The sequence below is a fragment of the Sorex fumeus genome, unplaced genomic scaffold (assembly GCF_029834395.1).
Source record: "Sorex fumeus unplaced genomic scaffold, SorFum_2.1 ptg000098l, whole genome shotgun sequence".
NCBI classification, from domain to species: Eukaryota; Metazoa; Chordata; class Mammalia; order Eulipotyphla; family Soricidae; genus Sorex; species Sorex fumeus.
Window position 1 is genome coordinate 43,123,993 of NW_026606155.1, and position 22,148 is coordinate 43,146,140.

Below are 22,148 nucleotides of genomic sequence, written 5' to 3' on the forward strand. Positions count from 1 at the left end.
TGATGTATGTCACAAAGCTACACACTGCATATTTGGGTTAAACTTAGATTTGTTGTTTTCAATATATTTCACTAGTAATTCTGTACCTTCCTTCTCTTGAACTTCCCAGTCTTGGCAAGTCATCATCACTATCATATCGTCTTGGATTGTCAAAAAAGTAAGCTCTGGAACTATAACTGTGACTATTTATCATGCCAGCTGGTGCCTGTGAACAAAGAATTGGAAGCATATGAGGACTTTTAACTAAAAAATGAGGCTGGGATGTATGATGCTTTTAGTCTTAAACTTTGTCAAAAATAGAAAATCAACATAAATATTCCATTATTCTTAAAAATGAGAAGAATATAGGGCTGGCGAGATAGTACAGTGAGTAAAGTGCTTGCCCTGCATGCAGCTGACCTGGGTCCACTCCCTGACACCCCGTATTGTCCTTCAAATCCTGCCAGGAATGATCCCTTAGTACAGAGCCAGGAGTAAGCACTGAACCTGGCTGAGTATGTCTCCCCCCTGCCCAAATAGGGAGAATAGGTATTAGGAATATTAAAATACCATACCAAATTCTGATTTAATCTTTGTGCCCGAAAAAACAGTACTATCGACCAGGCTGGTACATGTTCCCACAGAAAGAGAACCATTCCAAAAACTATATACTCTTCTCCGCTTATGTCTTCTATATGAGCCTGTAAACAGAATATGGCAGAACAAGTTTTAAATTAGTTTAATGTGTAAGTTACCATCCTCCTCAGTTAACTTGCTTCAGGTGAGGTAAGTTAGAACATACAAACTATAAATACATAAAATTCTGAATTAAATTTCCATATTTTGTGGTTTATAATACAATATGTATACTTTTTAAAAGTATTTTGGTACTCAGTAGAATATAAAAATCTGTTCTTTTTCTTCTTGGGCCACACTCAGCAATGCTCAAGGGTTACTCCTGGCTCTGCACCCAGAAATTACTCTTGGCAGTGTCCGGGGGGACCATATGGGATGCTGTAGATTGAACCTAGGTCAGCCACGTGTAAGGCACTATATTTTATGTACTATCACTCTGATCCCAAAATATGTTCCTTTCAACACATCAATTTATGGAAAAATTGTGGGGGAGGCTTCCAAGAAGTGTTCAGGAAGTCTGGGGGCTGCTTCTGGCAAGTCTCAGTGAACTAGGCTTGCAGTTCAATGCCAGGGTCTGAAGATGCAGTGCTGCTTGGCCCTGTTCTGCTGGGGATTAAATGTGCCACCACAGTGCTGCTTGGGGGCCTCCAGGGCTGCATCCAGCAATGCTCGGGGGACCATGTACTGTTGGCAACTGAGCCAGGTTTGGCTGCATGCATGTACTTTAACCCTTGTACTATTACTTGACCCCATATGAAGTATTTTTATTGTATGGATAATGTTGAGTGATCTCATTTTTAGATTTCATAGGGAATTCAAAACATTTCTGGTGAAAAATTTAGTATTTCAGCTTTTCAGCTCTGCTGTTATTTAAAAATATGCCTCATGGCCTAAACATGATGTTAAATTTCTTTCCCTTTCTAAATTTTTTTTTAATGTTTTGCTTTTGGGCCACACCCAGCAGTGCTCAGGGCTAACTTCTGGCTCTGCACTCAAGGATCATTTCTGGTGGTGTACGGGAAATGATATGTGGTGCTGAGATTGAACCCCAGTCCGCTGACTGCAAGGCAAGCGCCCTACCAGATGTTGCAAGAGGGAAGTGGATAAGGAATGAAGACAAGGTGTCACATGGTGAAAAAGCTTCCTCTTTAGAAAAGTAACTAAAATTGTTATACACCAGATACCGGGAAATCTTAAATTCAAGACAAAGATCAATAAAGATATAACAAAGAGTTATGTTAAACTACACTTCCTAAAAATGAATGGAAGTGTATATTCATCTCCTTACACCAATTATGGATAAGTTGTAGGATTTTTTGTTGTTAGGTTTTTTGAGTGGTTTATAAATCTTGGATATTAATCCTTTATCTGATGTATTGTGTGCAAATATTTTCTCCCATTTAGCAGGGAGAAAATATTTTGTCTTTTTATTAGAGCTTAAGTCTTCTTCTGATGGGTATGGTATTAGAATTATGAGCATGAGAAATAACTATTAATAGGATTGTAAACCACAGAATCACAATTTTTTTTTTTGTTAAAGTTGATGAAAAATGATGGGAGGTTAAATATGCCCAGCTAGAATGTTAGTAAATAAAATAAAAAATGTATGAACAATCAAGAACTATGAATGCTCTCCTGTCATCAAAACTGATGTGGCTCAAAGGGCTGGGGCAACACTGGGAAAAATAATTCTGGGAGTGACCTTATAAGCACTGATAGGAAGACCCTATCCCCAAACAGACTGACCATGTTATATTTTCATGATAGTTGTCACAGAAAATCTAAAATGAAACCAAATAATTAGGTCATGTAATTGACTAGTCATATTCAGAGATAATAAATAGGCAATTAATTTACCTACAGATATTTGAACACCATCATTTAAGATGTTTAGTAAAATATGTTCATGTGTCATAAAAAGAAAAGCAAATATTCCTTTGTGAGTGCTCCCAAAGGATGGTTTTAGGACCACTTGTAGTAATTGCTGGTGATGTGGCTCAGGGGTAGAGAATATGATTTTCACAATTGAATCCCTGGGTTCAGTCCCTGACCTTGTCCCCCCAACCCCTGTCCACTCAAAAGTCACATACAAATGAGCACTGTTTTGTTGTTAGAAGTCCTTGAGGTGCAAAGGATCAAATCCAGGACTTCATGCATATAAAATCTGTGTTCTACTAATTGAGTCACATTCTCAGCCCTAAAGGAGGACTTTTAGACTCAAAGCTCTGAGTACAAGTAGTGGTAGCTAGAGATTCCATGCTTACAAGTCAAAAACTTAAAATAATCTCAGTTATCATCACTATCATATTAGTATATTGGCAATGTATGGCATGTACTTACCTTATCTGAAAGATTATCCCAACCATAATTAAATGGACTTTCTAATGTATTTTGAGATATGATGATAACCACCAAATTATAACATGCTCTTGAAGAATAGAGAAGAATGACTACAGAGCCTACGACGACTGTCTGGCACAGAGACATACCCTAGAAGAAAAAAAGCACCAACATCATGATACACTGAAGTTTATTTATTTATTTATTATCAACAACTTATGCATCCACACACATCTTGCAACACACTCCTAGAAAACAATAAGTGACACCTGTTGAAATTAACTGCCAATCATCTAGGATGGGGACATGGCTCAGAGGCATGGGATACATTTCTCATGTATGAAACCTGCGTTTTATCCCCAGTATGACAAAGAAAATTAATAAGCTAATGATTAGCTTGTTTAACAATTTCTCATACCAGAACCACCGGTGTTTAAACTCTCCAGTTAACATAAGTAAGGTTCCTGACAACTTGCCCAAAGGTAGCTAGCAGAAAATTTCATTATGCCTTGCTCCCCTAAGCAATATACAAATAAAAGAAAAACTGAAAAAAAGAGCTGAGTTTTGATATCAGAGAGGTAGTTTCATCAGAGTGAGAAGTGAATGGTAATTAAAAGTTTTAGTTCATTTGATACACTTAATCTCTTTTTTTAAAAAGATTTTATTAAATTACTGTGATATAGACCCTTAAAAAGCTGTTCATGATTAGGTTTAAGTTATACAGTGTTCTAACACCCATGCCCTCCACCAGGATACACTTAATTTCTAATAAGATACAAAATTAGAACAGAAAAAGTCTATGCTATTTGCTTCATTCTATTTGATTCTATTAGAGTTTATGTTGCCATATGTTGATAACCAGCAATGTAAGGTCCCAAACACACTTCCATATACTTAATGGTAAAATCAAAGTTTTCACTATTTCCCCAATATAGGAAGTCTTCAGAAATTAGGAACTCTCTTCTTTTTAAAAAACATTTATTCAGGGGCCAGAGAGACAGTACATCAGGTAGGGCATTTGTCTTGAATGTGGTTGACCCCGGTTCAATTCCTGGTATCCTTTCTGGTCTCGTGGCACTTTCAGGAATAATTTTTGAGCACAGAGCCAGGAGTAACCCCTGAATATTGCCAGGTATGGTCCCCAAACAAACAAAAATTATTGAATAACCATGACATACAAAGTTACAAAGTAGTTGATGATTGAGTTTCAGTCTTCCAATGTTCAAGTACCCATCCCTTCACTACTGTCCACTTCCCTCCACCAGCGTTGCCCAGTTTCCCTCCCAACCCCCAGCCTGCCTTCAGAAATTAATAACTGTTGACCAGGGTATACATTATAGAAGAGAGGTGGCACTTGCTGGTATTACTAACCAGAGATTTGTATTTTACCACCAGTGGTTTGATTTGTAATATCTTAATTATTAAAATATTTACTCTGAAAAATTACAGCATTACAAGGAAATTTGCTCGAGCAGGCCCAGTAACGTCTCCATTGGAGACTTTGTTGTTACTGTGTCTGGCATATCGAATACTCTCGGTAGCTTGCCGGGCTCTCCGAGAGGGGCGGAGGAATCGAACTCGGGTCGGCCATGTTGGCCGCTTGTAAGGCGAACGCCCTACCCGCTGTGCTATCGCTCCAGCCCATTTATTTTAGTAAAATTTCCAGTATGTTGTCTTGGGAGTTTGTGTTTTAGTGTCACTATGATTAAGGGGTAATGGAGGCTTATTGTATACAAAGCCTGGAATGTACAATATCTTGCAAATCATAGAAGTTCATGTAAGACAGTGCTTTTGTTCTTTGACCCTCAATAACTTTCCAATATTCCTTTGGACATTCATTATGATAAAAAGCCTCTATAATGATCTTAGCCAGCATCTGTTTTACATATAAACAAAACTAGACTTTGATAGACTAAGTAGATACAAAATATTTCCATAAACACATATACATATAATAAATCAAGGGAGATTTGTACTTTGTTTTGTTAGAAACTGAATTATAAATTGTAAAAAAAATATTTGAGAGGCTGGAGAGATAGTACAGTGGATAAGGTACTTATCTTGCATATTAACCCAACCTGGGTTTAATACCTGGTACCACATATGGTACCTCCAGGAGTGATCCCTGAACCTCCTGAGCACAGAACCAGAAGTAAGAACCTAAATAAATGGATCCAAAACAGAATTCCACTCAGGAGCCATCTTAAAGAATGCTGCTATATCTTTCCCCTTGGCCCCCATCGGTGACATATCTACGAAACCCTCTTTAGAAATCTCACATGTGGGGCCAGATTGAAAGTAGAGGGTAAGGTGCTTGCTTTGCATGCAGCTGACCCAGATTCAATCTCTGACACCCTACAGCCCTCATCCCGCCAGGATCCATCCCTAAGTGAAGAGCCAAGAGTAATTCCTGAGCACCACTGGATATGCACCCCCTCCCCCGCCAAAAAAAAAAAGATCCCACACATTACAGGTAGAGCTAATTGTCACATTTGTTAACTCACATCACATTGTTACTTATACAACATTACCACCTGAGTATGTATAACAGTAACTAGAGTTCAAAATTTGTGTACAGGTATTTTTTTAATTGAGATAACATTAGTTTATAACTGCTTCTGTAGGCATGTTTAGAATGAAAATATGCAGAAATTCAACTTATCAATTAGTTTTGACAAGTGAATACATCTATGTGATCCTACCCTTCTAAATCAGAACATTCATTTCCATCACACCAGTTATATGCATCTCTTCCAAATCCCAGGACATGAATACTCTTGTGTTTTCGTTTTGACCACAATTTAGTTCTGCTTATGCTAGAACTTCATATAAAGGGCTGGAGCGATAGCACAGCGGGTAGGGCGTTCGCCTTACACGTGGCCAACATGGCCGACCCGAGTTCGATTCCTCCGCCCCTCTCGGAGAGCCCGGCAAGCTACCGAGAGTATTCGATATGCCAGACACAGTAACAACAAAGTCTCTAATGGAGACGTTACTGGGCCCGCTCGAGCATATAAATGAAATAAGAGAATATGAATTTTCTTCATGCCTCATACTAGTTTTGAAATTCATTAACACCAAGTTATTGGATACAAAAGAACACAGATCTTTGTGTTGCTAAGATGGGTAATTAGAGTGATTAACTCATCCTGATTTGCTAAGGGTTTCTTGATTTTAGCACAAAAATCCATACTCTGGAAAACTCAATCTTAGGAACACCAGAACAATGAATCACATTAATTTCCACTATATCACAGTTCTGTTGATCCATTTTTTTCCTGCTTATAGACAATTTCTACATGCATTTGTAAACCAATCTTTTTTTCTGGACATATATTTTCACTTATTTTGGGTAACAACTTAATGTAACTACTAGGCCATGTTGTAGGTCACTAGTTGAGATGTATTAAAATCTGTCAGACCTTTTCCCAAATGGTTATATAATCTTACATTTTCTAACAAAGCATTAGAGTTCCACTTGCTCTATCTCCTAGAGAGTCTTTTAAATAGTTTCCATGTTGGTGGATATGTGGTGATATATAACCTTTCGGAAATTAATGCTTCCCCAATGATTAGTGCTATTATTCTTATTGATCATTATTTTATCTTCTGTGTAAATAGTCTATTAAAATATGTTGATCACTTCTGAATTGTGCTGTGTCTTTTTTAAATTGAGTTTTAGGAGATTTTTATATATACTGGAAAATGAGTAATTGTCACGTATATATATTATAAATATTTTCAAGTTTATTATCTACTTTATACTTTCCTAGTCTTTTATCTTTGTGGTGAAAATTTTTCATTTTTTTTCTTTTTGGGTCACCCAGTGATACTCAGGGGTAATTCCTGTCTCTACACTCAGGAATTAACTCCTGGTGGTGCTCAGGGGACCATATGGGATGCTGGGAATCGAACTCGGGTTGGCCGTGTGCTATCGCTTCAGCCCCTGAAAATTTATCGTTTTTAAGTTTACTGATTTATTAATTTATTGGTGCTGGGGATCAAGCTCAGGGCTCATATATATGTGAGATATGCACTTTAACTCTGAGCCACAACCTAAGCATGCAATTATTTTTTGATTAGTTTCCTAATATCCTAAGAAATCTTCCTGTACTCAAATTTTAAAGTTTTCTATCTGTTTCCTTTATAAGCTTCAAACTTTTTTCACTTATATTTAAATGTATGATCTATTTTGAATTATGTGTATGGTGTGGCATGAGTTAGAATTAGAGATTCATTTTATTCCACGTGGTTGTTCAATTGTTTCAACACCACTAATCAAAATGTTTTCCTTTTCCTTTCGAATTGTTTTAACAATTTTGTCAAAATCAAAAGACCATGGAAGTGTAGATTGATTTGTAGACTCTCTGTTCTGTTCCATTGATCTGTTTCTCTAGTTTATGTCAGCAACACTGGCTTAATTATTATAGCTTTATACTAAGTCTCAACATGAATGGGCTTACGGCACCCTTCTTTTTAAAGGTAACTTTCTGCATCATTCAATAAAACAGCTACTACTCATATGCAGGCATCTTCCTTTAAACTGAAAGATCAGTTTCTGTTATATTAGCCATCTTTCGTGCTCAGCAGTCTCATAGACCTAGATACCATGCTGAATAATAAATAGCTATATAGAAAAGTTAATCGTCACAGAAAGTTCTATCAGAAAGACTAGATTTTAAGTATTTTAGGTGTTTTGCTTTTTTTAAAAAAATTTTACAATCTACTTGTTAATTTATAATTTCTTAAATCTCATAAAAATTGTGATTATAATTGAGTAACATTTAATTATAATGAATTTATAGATCATTGTGAATCTACAATCATTGTAATCATATATTATGAATCATACAGATCATTGTGGGGAGATTTATCATTATAACAATACATATCTTCCAATCCATAAATAATACTCACTGACTAAAATATTTAATTTTTTAAAAAAATTTTATTAGTGAAACATCATGAGGTACAGTTGTAGACTTACAAATTTTTGGCTTGGGTTTCAATTTTACAATGATCAAACACCCATCCCTCCACCAGTGCCCATTTTCCATCACCATGGATCCCAGTATCCCTCTCTCCCACCTCCCCCCCCCCCCCCCCCCCGCCTCTGTGGCAGGGCATTCCCTTTTGTTCTCTCTCTCCTTTTGGGTGTTGTGGTTTGCAAAAGAGGCATTGAGTGGCAATCATGTTCAGTCTATAGTCTACTTTCAGCATGCATCTCCCATCCTGGGCGGATCCTCCAAAAACCCTTTATTTGGTGCTTCCTTCTCTATCTGAGCTGCCTTTTCCCCTACCATGCCTGGCTGGCCTCTAAGCCATGGAGTAATCCTCCTTACTTATCTCAACTATTCTTGGGTATTAATCTACTATTTTGCTACTTTATGTCCCCCAGATGAATGCAATCTTTTTATGTCTGTCCCTCTCTTTCTGACTCATTTCACTTAGCATGATACTTTCCATGTAGTACCACTTGTATTTTAGTTTTTGGTGTAGACATATCACTTGTTTTTAAGAAAATTTATTCCTTGGTATGTTTTTGGTCTGTAACTTGGAGCACTCAGGGGGTCTCTCCTGGCAGTGCTTGGGGACGCATGTGGTGCCAGGGATTAAACCTGGGGCATTTGCATACAAAGCATGCACTCAAGTCCTGAGAACTCTCTCCTCAGTCAATGGAGTTGCAATTTGAACCTTATTTCCTAATTGATTACTTCTGATACAAATATATATTTAAAAATGTAGTTTTTGTATTTAGAGCCTGTAAACCTAGGTAAAGGTAAAGGTAAAGGCCCTCCCGTTGATCGTCGATTTGCTCGAGCGGGCCCAGTAACGTCTCCATTGGAGACTTTGTTGTTACTGTGTCTGGCATATCGAATACTCTCGGTAGCTTGCCGGGCTCTCCGAGAGGGGCGGAGGAATCGAACTCGGGTCGGCCATGTTGGCCGCTTGTAAGGCGAACGCCCTACCCGCTGTGCTATCGCTCCAGCCCTGTAAATCTAGAACTTGCTTAATTCAGTTTTTCAGTTCCAATAAATATTTTGCTTAATTCAGTTTTTCAGTTCCAATAAATATTTAACAGTTTCCTTAAGATGTTCTATACAAACCATATTATCTGCAATATTACTTTTTAATTTCCAATTTTAATCTTATGGTTCTTTTTATTTTTGGAATATTGAACAGATATGGTGACTGTGGAAATCACTGATATGTGTCCAATCTTTAGGGCAAAACATTTTATTCTTGTATGATAATGTCTAGATTTTTAAAATTTATCTTTTATCGAATTCAACAACATACTTTCTATTCTCTATAAATTTAGAGGTAGGTTGTTGCTTTTTTCTGTTTGTTTTTTAGGCCACACTCAACAGTGCTTAGGGGTTACTCCTGACTCTGCACTAAGAAATCACTCCTGGTGGGCTCACAGGACTGAATAGGATGCTGGGGATTGAACTGGGTCACCTGTATGTAAGACAGCATCCTACCCGCCATATTATTAGCTGGGTCTCTCAGATGATTTTTATGTATCTACTAAAATGGTTATTTTTCTCCTTCATTCTTTTAATGTCATGAACTACATGAATTTTCAAATGTTAAACCAGTATTGCACTCCTGGAATAAATTGTTCTTGATCATGATATGTTACCCTTGTTTAGTTTTTGATTTTTGTTCGCACCCAGGGGCTGCTCCCAGCTCTGTGCTTGGGCATTGCTGACAGCCCAAGCTGTGATTGGTGATTTGTGATAGGTGACTATGTGATGTCTGGCATTGAACTGAGTCTCCTTCATGTAAAGCATGTGCTCATCTCATTAAGGTATCTCTCCAATTCTTTTATGCTTTTTATTTCTAAGAAACACTAGTGTATATTTTATTTATTTTGTAATCTTTGCAAGTTTTAATATCACAGTAATTCATGCTGATAAAAAAAATTCCTCCCTCTCTTTTCTATAAGATCTTGTTAATTGTTAGGGTTATTTCTACTTTAAATATCTCATAAAATTAACCAGTGAAACTATATGAACCTAGAGTTTTATTTTAAGGAAAATTTATGCTAACAACTTCAATTTTTAAAATAAGTACAGGGCTACTTGTATTTTGTTTGGTTTTGAGCCACACCAGGAGTAACACCGGGTTATTCCTGGCTCTGCAGTCGGGAATTACCCTTGTCAATGCTCAGGAACCATATGAAATGTTGGGATCAAACCTGGGTTGGTGTGTGCAAGGCAAATGCCCTACCTGCTGTACTATTGATCTGGCCCTGGAGTTTATCTTTCATCAATTTTCTAGTAGTTGTAATGAAAATTGTGAAATATATCTGCAAAGAATTTTTTATAACTTTCTATTTTATTGTATACTATCTCTATGATTTTTTTTCTTTTTGGGTCACACCCGGCCATACACAGGGGTTCCTGCTGCTGGCTCTGCACTCAGGAATTACTCCTGACAGTGCTCAGGGGACCATATGTGATGCTGGGAATCAAAACCGCGTCGGCTGCGTGCAAGGCAAATGCCCTACCCACTGTGCTATCATTCCAGCACAGCGGGCAGGGCATTTGTCTTGCACGCGGCCCACCCGGGTTGGATTCCTCCGTCTCTCTTGGAGAGCCTGGCAAGCTACCAAGAGTATCCCGCCAGCACGGCAGAGCCTGGCAAGCTCCCCGTGGCATATTCAATATGCCAAAAACAGTAACAACAAGGCTCACCATGGAGACATTACTGGTGCCGCTTGGGCAAATCGATGAACAATGGGAGGACAGTGCTATCTCTATGATATTCTCACTGATTGCATTAGTAAATTGCTTTTATACTCTACATATTTCTGTATATCAAATTTGTTGATACATGAAAAGAGTTAATCTTTGGCTTTAATTTTAAAGCATTAATACATGTCCTACAATTCACTGAAGGCTAATTTTGATGATCCTATTCATGCTTAGCTGAAAGGAATTTGAAAGTTATTAACGATAATTAGTTCAGGATTGTTAAGAGTCCACTTGCAAGGCAAGTGCTCTGCCTGCTGTACTATTGCTTAGGCCAGGAAATGAGATTTTACATGCAGGTGTAGCAAACATTTCTAGTGCAAAAATTAAAAAATATTTTCTCAAACTATAAATGAAAGCTTTTCAAGATTATTCAGGCTAAATTACTATACTGCATTGCTGGTAAAGTACACACAATAGCCAATAGGCTAGTAAAGTCTATCTGGGTAACACTGCTTAGTGTCTACTGAGGAAAGTTTGTAAAGAAATTTTGATATTTTTATTTTCTAAAAATATAGAAAAGTCACCAATTAAAAATTTAACTGAGGGGGTCAAAGAGATAATGCAAGTGGGAAGGGCACTTGCACAGCATGCTGTCGAGCTGGGTTTGATCCCTGGCACTTCATGATGGCTCTAGACTAGCTAGGAGTGATTCCTGAGTACAGAGTCAGGAGTAAGACCTGAGCACAGCAAAATGTGCCCCCCAAACCAAAATAAATTAAGGTAAAGGTAAAGGTAAAGGCCCTCCCGTTGATTGTCGATTTGCTCGAGCGGGCCCAGTAACGTCTCCATTGGAGACTTTGTTGTTACTGTGTCTGGCATATCGAATACTCTCGGTAGCTTGCCGGGCTCTCCGAGAGGGGTGGAGGAATCGAACTCGGGTCGGCCATGTTGGCTGCGTGTAAGGCGAACGCCCTACCCGCTGTGCTATCGCTCCAGCAATAAATTAAAAAATAATAAAATAACAAGGGTCAGAGATAGTACAGCAGGTAAGGTGCTTGCTGTGCACATAGGTTCAATCCTTGGCACCATATATGGTCTTCTGAGCACAACCAGAGGTGATCCCTGAGTACAGAACCATGAGTAAGCCCATAGCACTGCCAGGGAAAAACCCAAAATAATACAAAAATTTACTTAAAACATAAAGACCAATTTAATAGCTTGCGTAGATCCATATTTATAAATTACAACTAATTGTAGTGGAGCAGAGCTAATTTGTATTTATCAGATGTCAGTACCAACTAGTTATTCAATAACATACTCTTGTCTGGGTCTGAAGAGCTAGTACAGCGAGCAAGTAGGGCACTTGTCTTGCATGAGACAGACCCAGGTTCAGTCTCCAGCACCACATATAGGTTCCCTAGCACCACCAGGAATGATTCCTGAGTGCAGAATCAGGAGTATGCACTGAGTATTGCTGGATGTGACACAAAATAAATAAAGAGAAAAAAAGAAAAATTACTCATTTCTAAAAAATATAGAAAAGTCATGAATTAAAAATTTTACTGATGGGACCAAATTTAAGTGAACCCTCCCCCCCACCCCCCATAAATGAAATGAAGCTGCCACTTGAAACACACCTGACTAGATTATGAATGCCCAGGAAAAAAACCAAAATAGTACTAAAGATATTCAGTGATTAAAAACTCTTGTTTACTCTGAGTCAACTTTATCCATATTTTTACCGATATTGCAAAGGTAATGGTGCATAAAACTGCTAGTTCTTAAAATAAATAAAAGCACTGTTATCAAATTTTGTATAGTATCCTTTATACTATACATGCCCAGTTAAAAAAGAATGCCAGACACTTCATGTTGTTTTTAGGCCACACCTAACTGCACTCAGGAATTGCTCCTCGCAGGTTTGGGGGACCTTCGGGGATGCCAGGGATTGAACCTGGGTCGGCATGTGCAAGGCAAGCACCCTACCCTCTGTACTATTGCTCCAGGCCCACTTCATTTTGATAGTGGGATTTTGGACTACATTTGGTGGTTGCTGTAGTGAGATATGTACACATAAACATACAGAAGTGTGAAATTATCTTCCTGAGATACTATAATATTGAAAGTCAGTGGCCATTCAGTAATGTTTTAATAAAAAAAGTGATTTTTATTTAAGCATATCATTTAAAAAGCAGTTAACAATATATTAATTATTGACCTTGGGCTACCATTTTATTTTTAAAATTCTATTTATCTTGGTTGGACTAGAATTTTAATGTACTGTGTGAGGAAACGTACACTTAAAACAATCCCATTATATACTGAAGTACAGAGATTGTTTTCAGGAAAGCTCTGATGTCACTGATCTGTAAGCTGAACTAGTCACCTTTCTTTAGAAAAATGAAACACCATTTTTAACTTGATGGACAACTATGGTAGACAAACAATGGACATTCTCTCTTGGCTATTAGGCAAAACTCAAACCCCCACCCCACAATAAATGAAATGAAGCTGTCACTTAAACACACCTGACTATATCGTCAATGATAAAAGATCAACTTTTAAGAGAAAATTAGAATTTTTTTAAAAACACGTAAGCATTTATATATATTTGTATTCACTGATAGACTGGCAGTTTCCCCAAAGGAGACTTTCTGATAAGACTGACTGTGATGTCAGCAAATATGATTCTAGATATTATATTGAAAAAGTATTATACTTTTTAAGATCTGTGATAACTATTTTCCAAATAATGCATATTACAAAAATCATTTAAAAGAACAGTAACAGACTAAAAAGTTCAGATGTTTAGTACAAAAAGTTCACTAATATGGCTTTAGATTTCACAAGGCAACTAACCTTTAAGAAACCTCCACTTCGGAGTTTTGGTGTAGTATTAAGGAAGAATATCCACAATTATCTGAAAAGGCTATTAAAATTCTCCTCCATTTTCCAACTACATATATGTGTGAGGATGCATTTTCTTCATACACTTCAACCTAAACAACATATCACAACAAATTGAATGCAAAAGCATACATGAATATCGAGCTATCTTCTGCTAAGACATTAATGAGATTTGCAAAATGTAAAACAATGTCAGTTTTCTAAATTATTTTGGAAGCTATTTTCTGTAAAGCACTTATATATATGTGGTAACATATAGTGGACTTATTATTCATATTTTAAATGAATATGTTTTTTTATTTTTATTTTTGGTATGTTATATATGGTTAGATATAATCTACATTACTTAAAACTCTTTGGAGTCTAATAATCTTAGGAGTTTAATAAGTTCTTGAGACCAAAGTTTTGATTACCTCTACTCTAATGATTGGAGTACATATCCTTAGATTTTTAAAAGATCTAATAGGTAATATCATACTACTTAATACAAATTTAAGAATGTTGCTACTATATGGGTTCATTTATCAATTTTTTTTATTATAGTGCTATAAAATATACACAGAATTATGTATTACAGTTATGTAAGTCTCACATTGTGTTATATTTTTGCTTTGTGTAATCATTTATTTTATAGAAATTATATTTACCACATAATTACTATATCTTGTATTCTTCATTCCTTCTTGAGAAGTTGAAATTCAAACTGGTTTTACTTTGTCTGTAGAATTTTCTCAGCATTTCTTACAGTGCAGGTCTGCAGGTAATGAACCCCTCTTCAATTTTCTTTTATCTGAAGAAGTTTTTCTTTGTTGTTCATTTCTTTGGGTGTTCTCCAGGTAAATTTTACTATATATAGATTCCAGGGGCTGGAGCGATATAGCACAGTGTGTAGGGCGTTTGCCCTGCACGCAGCCGACCTGGTTCGATTCCTCTGCCCCCTCGCAGAGCCAGGCAAGCTATGAGAGTATCCCACCTGCATGGCAGAGCCTGGCAATCTACACGTGGCTATTGGATATGCCAAAAACAGTAACAAGTTTCACAATGGAGATGTTACTGGTGCCCATTCCAGCAAATTGATGAACAATGGGAGGACAGTGCTACAGTGTTATAGATTCCAGAATTGACTTTTTTTTTTTTAGCACTTAAAACATTGTTTCCATGTCTTCTGGGTCCTATTATTTCCAATGAGGAGTGATTATTTGAATCAGTGTTCCCTTACCTGTGTGCCACTTTATTTGGCTTTCAAGATTTTCTTTTTCTTTATGTTTTTAAGCACTTTGTGATATTTAGAATTTATATTTATTTCAACAAAATTGGAAAATTTAAACCATTCTTTCTTCAAATGCTTTTCCAACATCAATTTTTCCCTCTATTTTGGGTGGGGAATTCTATTTATAATTCAGTCTAGTGACTGACTCTTCATTTATAATCCTTATAATTTTTCAGTCCTATACTCTAAGTTTTTCAATATCAATAATTTCTATTAAAGTTAATCTGATTATTTTACCGCTAGTCACTTAAGCCCAACCAACAACTTTTAAATTTCTACTACAGAAATTATTTTTATTCAGTTATTTAAAAATTATTTATTGGTTTTTGTGCCACACCTGGCTGTGCTCAAGGTTTACTCCTGGCTTTGTGCCCAGGGATCACTCATGGCTATAAAATTTAATTTTAAGTTTTCATGTCCCTTGAGTTTTTCTTTTTATTTATTCAGATATAATTTATTTTATATTTGAGCATATTATGAAATGTTTTGTAATAAAACTGGTATATCCTATTCCAAGTAAAGGAACCGTCTCTCTTGATTCTCTTCTGAATTTTCCTTTATCTAGTAACTGTAATGTGTGCTGGACACTGTGAATGATAAGATATGTATTCTATTATTTTCTTCTGAAAAGCATTGTTTTTTAAAAAAAATAGTAAATGACTCAAAATCCAAACTTTCTTCCATTCTAAATAGTAGTTGGAATCTCAGTTATCTATATTCCTGCTACTTGGAGTGTGTCCTGCAGATGTTAGTTCATATATCAGAGAAAAATCTGGCAGAATTTATTATCAGAATTTAGGACTTCTCTCTGGCTCTCTTCTTCCTGAGATTTCTCACTTTCTATGAATTCTGACTTCTTGTTCTTCAAGCAGATAAAACAGCTGGTCTATCTTCAAATTTTGACCGACTCATGGATGGAAACTTCTCTCAGGCTAGAAGCTGTAAAAAACAGGAAACTTACTCAGTGTCATTTCTCTCTTCTAAGTGGTTGCTCTCCAGTGTCTTCCGTGCTTTTCATATTTGGTCCAGAATTTCTCATTGCTATCTTTGGAAAGTTGATCCAATAGAGGCTACTCAGTCAGAAACTGAACCCTGTTCATAATTTTTCAAAGTGTCTCAAAATGTGATTTCTATTTTGAAATGAAATGTCAAGCTAAGCATTAAAATAATAAACATCAGTCTCAATTAGTAAATTAAAAATTTGGATAATTACAAGGCCTAAAGAGTTAAAAAATTTTTTTTTATGTTGTTTAAGGCACAATGGAATCAGATTTAGGGTTGGGGAAGTAGCTCCAAAGGCAGGAGGGCATGCTCAGGATTCTGTAATAGATCCCAAGTAACCAAAGTCCTCCCCAGCAGTACTGGTGATCTTGGTGGCCTCCCAGCACTGTTTGGAAGACTTTCCCCCATATAAACCTCAAAACAATTAGATCAAAGTCTCCTTTGATTCTACCAATATTATGGATTTTACTCAGTAAAAAGAGGCTTTTACTGAGTAAAATTTCTTGTCATGAGGAAAAGCAGAAATACTGGTTAATACAGTAAAAGAGTCTATAACTACAGGATTAAAAAAAGACAACCAACTACCTGAGTGGTTGGAGAGAGAGTAGAGTGAGTAGGGCACTTGACTTGCAGGTGGCTGACCTGGGCTTGATCCCCGACACCCCAAATAGTTACAAGTCCCACCAGGACTGATCCCTGAATGCAGAGTTAAGAGTAACTCCTGAGCACTGCCAGTTGTGGCTCCCAAATAAAACAGAAACAAAACACAAAACTACTTGAGCTTATAAACAGTTAAAAGATATAAGCCCTGGGTTGTAAGAAGGGACTTTAAAAAATAGTACAAGTATGCATGTGGTGGGTCAGTTAAGCAAAAGGATAGAAAATAAGGTGTGGAGTAAATAAAGTGAAGTATCAAAGGCAGAAGCATTTCAGCTCAGTATAGATAAAGTAAGTCCCAGTAAAACAAGTGAAATACTGGAAAGGTGGAAATCACATTTATTGCAGAGGAGGATGCAGACTTTATTTCTACACTATAATTATCCCTACATTTTGGCCAAGACATACTTCAGGGTAGTTGAAGAGATACTAATAGTATTTTAGATTGTTTTGTTAATTATTAACTTGTGTGGTCTTTAGTCCTTAGGATGAGATGAGTGCACAAGGCAAATGCATTTTAGTTAAATGCTACTGTTCAGGGTGCTGATGTTCTCTCATAATACAATATTACAATATGCATCAAGGTTTTTATGAATGTGGGACAGGAAGATACACACAGAAGGTAAAATTGTTAAGAATTGGGGCACAGGACGCATTGAGAAAGAAAGAGAAGGGGGAGAGTGGGAAAGAGGGTGGGTGAAAAGGAGAATGTATTATTTACAAATGACTAATTGGATTTGAGATAAACCGACCTTCCCCCCGGCACCCCCGCCCCCCATGAAAAGCTGATCTTAAGTATCAGACACTGATTACCTTTGCACTCTTATTTAGACATATAAACATATATCCAGTTACATTACTTCTGTGAATTTATCCCAAAATATAAAGCTTTACTTTGAGAGGACATTTGCACACCTAGGATCTCTGGTGTACTATTTATAGCAGCCACGACATGAAAACACAATCAAAGTTTCCATTATCCACTCACACATCACACAAAAAGAATATAATACATAAACACAATGGAACATTACTCAGGTGTGTATGTGTGTGTGTGTGTGTGTGTGTGTGTGTGTGTGTGTGTGTGAAATCCTGCACTTTGGACAACATGGATGGGCCTTGAGGGAATTAAGCTAAATTAGGCAAGTCAGTCAAAGAAACAAGGATCATATAATTTCATTCACGTGCAATAAAAGCAGAAAAATAGAGATTCTGACAACACATAGTGATTACCAGAACAGGAGTAAAGGGAGGGATTAAATCATAATAAGTTCAGGTTTACCACAGAAATCATGCATATGAAGGTAAAGCAAACAGGAATAAGAAGTTCTCAAGGGAGAAAATGAACAATACTACCAATCACATCAATTAAATATAAATGACTGGTTATCCTAGAATTTATTAAAAAGCCAAAATCCTTAATATTTTATATAAGCTCATAATACATAAAATTTATCAACAAAATATTGTTTATCATGCCTGTGCAAATAAAGATTTTTAAGAAATATCTCAATTAAAAAGTCCATTATATATTTCTATAATATTTTATATTCTTTCCAATAATATAAATTTCCAAGAAAGACCAGAAGTGGTACATGAAATACGATTTATCAGAGATTTCAACCCTTAGCACAATCTGAGTAGAATATGCATATATATGGTAAAATTATGTCAAGTCAAATGAAATAATATGAGAAATTCTATGGTTTTATAATATTTATTCTATTGTCATATTAATTAAACCTTTTAGAGAAATTTATATGGGCCTCTTGCCAACAACTTTAGGTATTCAAAACTTCGTATTAGATTTTCACTGCCTGTCACATATGAGGACCTTTGTATTCACTTTACTAAGCACTTTATGCATTTTCATTTATTCCTTATCACGATTTTATATGGTAGGGACTATTCTTTATTACTAAGAGTGCAATCAATCCATTTTACATATCAAAAAGAGGAAACTTTAGAGATGCTATTATTTATCCAGTGTTACATAGAACCAAAGGAGATGAGATTCACATCCATATATGTTTGATTCTAGGCTTCCAGTTTTCACTTTGATATACTTGTCTCTCTCTAAGATGTTTCCAACATAATTTAAAAATTCAAAATGCCTGAAAAGGGGCTAGAGCGGGTAGGACCTTGCACATGGCCCACCTGGGCTCGATTTCCAGCATCCCATATGGTCCCCTGAGCACCGCCAGGAGTAATTCCTGAGTGCAGAACCAAGAGTAACCTCTGTGCATCACCGGTGTGACCCAAAAATGAAAAAAAAAAAAAGCCTGAAAAAACTTATATCCCAAAGTATATCCAACCCATTTTAATATTTATGTCACAACATCACTGCAAGAGAACTTGAAGTAGTTACAGAGAACATATGCAATTAAAAAAACCCCACAGGATATATGGGGGGCAGTGTTATGTAGTTACAGAGACACATATAAATTTTTTTAAAAAACACATGTATATGGGGGACAGGGAGCTTGCCTTACATGTGGCAGCCCACCAGGAATGTTCTTGAGAGCAGAGACAGGAGAAATACTGGGTTTGGTTCCCAAACAAAACAACAATAAAATCTATTTAAAAACAAAACAAAAGAAAACAGAGGTAGACCTGGAACCAAAAGTTGATTTCATAAAGTCACTTACTTTTTCGTTCTTTTTTTAAAATTTTATTTTTTTATTTTTGGCTTTTTGGGTCACACCTGGCGATGCACAGGAGTTACTCCTGGCTCTGAACTCAGGAATTACCCCTGGTGGTGCTCAGGGGACCATATGGGATGCTGGGAATCGAACCCGGGTCGGCTGCGTGCAAGGCAGACGCCCTACCCACTGTGCTATTGCTCCAGCCCCTCATAAAGTCACTTAGCACCGTTACATTGGTGAGCCACATATTTGCCTCTGAACAACACAATAGCAAAAGAAAAAAAAAAAAGCATTTGATCAGCACTTTTTTCTTTTTTTAAAGTATTGAGAGTATGTTGTGATACATATTTCTTACATGGAATTAATTACATATGTTTTGACATAGGTCAAAGTGTGAAGTTAAAATATATATTTGAAAAGCCCATTCTATCCAGGGTACAGGCTGGATAGATACATAATGCAATCCTGGTACAAATGTTGCAATCATCTACATTGGATAGAGGATAAAACAGGAAAACAGGATAGTAGGGTAGTGGACAGACTACACATCCTTCAGGTTATCTTTCTAATGACCAAGTTTTTTCTCTTCCAGTTTTATTTTAGAAAAACAACAATTATATGATGTCATTCTGTTTGTTGTACATTAAATCTCTAGTATTTAGTTACTTTACTAAACTTTTGAATTTAATAATCCAGAGTTTATTTTCGAAGACAAGAACCTGAAGTCCATAAGTGTCGTTTTGTGAATGGATAATCAAACAGAGTAAAATTGATAACTTCTTATGGAAGTTAGGGAAAATGGACAGAAGTATGAATTTTGGACTTTCCACCAAAGTGCTGAAGAAGGATCTATAGATATAAATAATATCTGATTCATATTGATGTGTAAATATGCAAAATTTGAGATATGGCTGAAATCCAAAAATTAAATATTCTTGTTTTTGTTCAGTAAGAATGTTGCCACAATATAACAAGATTATGGAAAGCTGCCAAGGTAAATTTTGAGAAAACATATTGCTCTAAATTCCTTTACTAGTTTACATAATAAGCTAAATATAAAATAAAATAACATGAAACACAAAGTAACAAACTTATAATGTAAAACATTGAGTGAAAGAGAAGAAATAACCTATTTCAGTTGTCAATATTTAACAAGCAAAGTTTGTATTTGGAAAAGGAGAACCAAATTATACCACTGTTCTAGTTAATGAAAAACACTGATTAAAAAGAAAAAAATTTAACATTAAAGATACTGAAATCCTCTGTAAACTGAGACTAAAGGTTAGACAATTCTACCTATAATTACCAGGACTCTAAATTCACTCTTGAATTAAAAAAAGCAAACCAAAACTGATTATGAAAATTATATATAATAGAGAGACAAGCAGTCTTTTTGAAATCTACCTAATAAACTGCTCTTAAGCCCATGGTTAAAATTTGGCATATACAGTCTTAAAAAGAGTTATTAACAGCATGAGAAATTTATTTATTAGTAGAAGGTGAAAGTGTGATATAGAATTTGTCAACACTGAGGTTCAAATACAGTGAAGAGTCAGTGATAGATAAATAAGACAGGAAAATAAAACCAACCCAAGAAAATTTACCAAATAACCTTCTGCAAAACAGAAAAATTTGCTCAGATTTTCTAACGATAAGCTGTTACATAAGCTATATAATATGGTGAGAAAATAATACTAGGCCTATAAACTTATCTATGGTTTAAAAACTAAGTGGTTTGAGTCACAGAGTTCTGATATAAATCGGAAGACTGATAACTCTATATGACTCTATAGTGTAATTATTTCATTGTGTTATATAGTGTGTTACCTTTTTCAGTTTATGAAAAAGTATGCTTATACTCTGAAGCCTAAAAAGGACACAAAAATTTTAATAATATAAATACAAAATATTTTTAAAAGTTAAACCTTAAAAATTCAAGATGTTTTAAAAAATGTAATAATAGGAATGAATTTGTGGGATATGGTAAATTTCAGGATGAAGCTTTATATTTCCTTTTGAATAATACAGGTTTTAAATTTGTTTTGTTTCTGTGTGTGTATGTGGGTGCAGGTGTGTGTGTGTGTGTGTGTGTGTGTAAATGGGGATTGATCCCAAGGCTTCATGCATACAAGGCATAAACTTTACCATGGAGCAACATCTCTGTCCCTAAATATATGCTTTTTTCTCTTGTGCAATTTATTCTTTCATTAAGGCATACACACAAATAAATGCTAAATAATATCCCACAAATAAATGCTAAATAATATTTCTATTGCACTTTCTAAAAATATCAACTTGGTTAATCCTTTGGCAAGCAGTTTCAAGAAGACTGATTTCTAATATTTTGACCCTAATAAAAATCTTTTATAAAACATTTTGATATGAAAAATACTTATTATTTATTATATTTATAGAATAAACAGGTGAGCAAACTCATAGCAATATGATTGTTTCTGAAAAGGATATAATAACACTAAACCTCAATTCTTAACTAAGTGTACAGAAGACATATGAGTTACTGTTCTTAAAAAAGGTAGCACATTTAATATATGCAATACAGAGGCCAAATATATGACTATAAATATCTAGATTCTGCTCTAAAAATCAAGAAATATTTTTCACTTATATAGAACTGTATAGGATATCCCTAACAAGAAAATATATATATACATATTAGTTAAATTAAAATTATGGTTGGAGTGATAGCACAGTGGTAGGGTGTTTGCCTTGCGTGCAGTCAAGCCAGCCGAGCCAGATTTGATTTCTCCGCCCCTCTCGGAGAGCCCAGCAAGCTACCAAGAGTATCTTGCCCGCACGGTGAAGCCTGGCAAGCTACCTCTGACGTATTCGATATGCCAAACACAGTAACAAGTCTCACAATGGAGATGCTACTGGGCCTGCTCGAGCAAATCGATGAACAACTGGAGAACAGTACTACAGTACTACAGTTAAATTTAAATTAAAATGTTAACAGTATACATCAATGAAAATAACCAGAATATGTAAAAA

General features: G+C 35.8%; 1 protein-coding gene across 1 annotated transcript in view; it reads right to left on the minus strand.

The window, feature by feature from the left end:
- Positions 1-22,148, minus strand: part of GPR137C (G protein-coupled receptor 137C) — a 64,437-nt gene that overhangs the window by 1,873 nt on the left and 40,416 nt on the right. Inside the window, exons 4-6 of the mRNA XM_056134111.1 lie at positions 2,956-3,105; positions 555-680; positions 87-205 (exon numbers count right to left, since the gene is read on the minus strand). Of these exons, the coding sequence (XP_055990086.1) occupies positions 87-205; positions 555-680; positions 2,956-3,105 (395 nt within the window). The remainder of the gene's footprint in view (positions 1-86; positions 206-554; positions 681-2,955; positions 3,106-22,148) is intronic.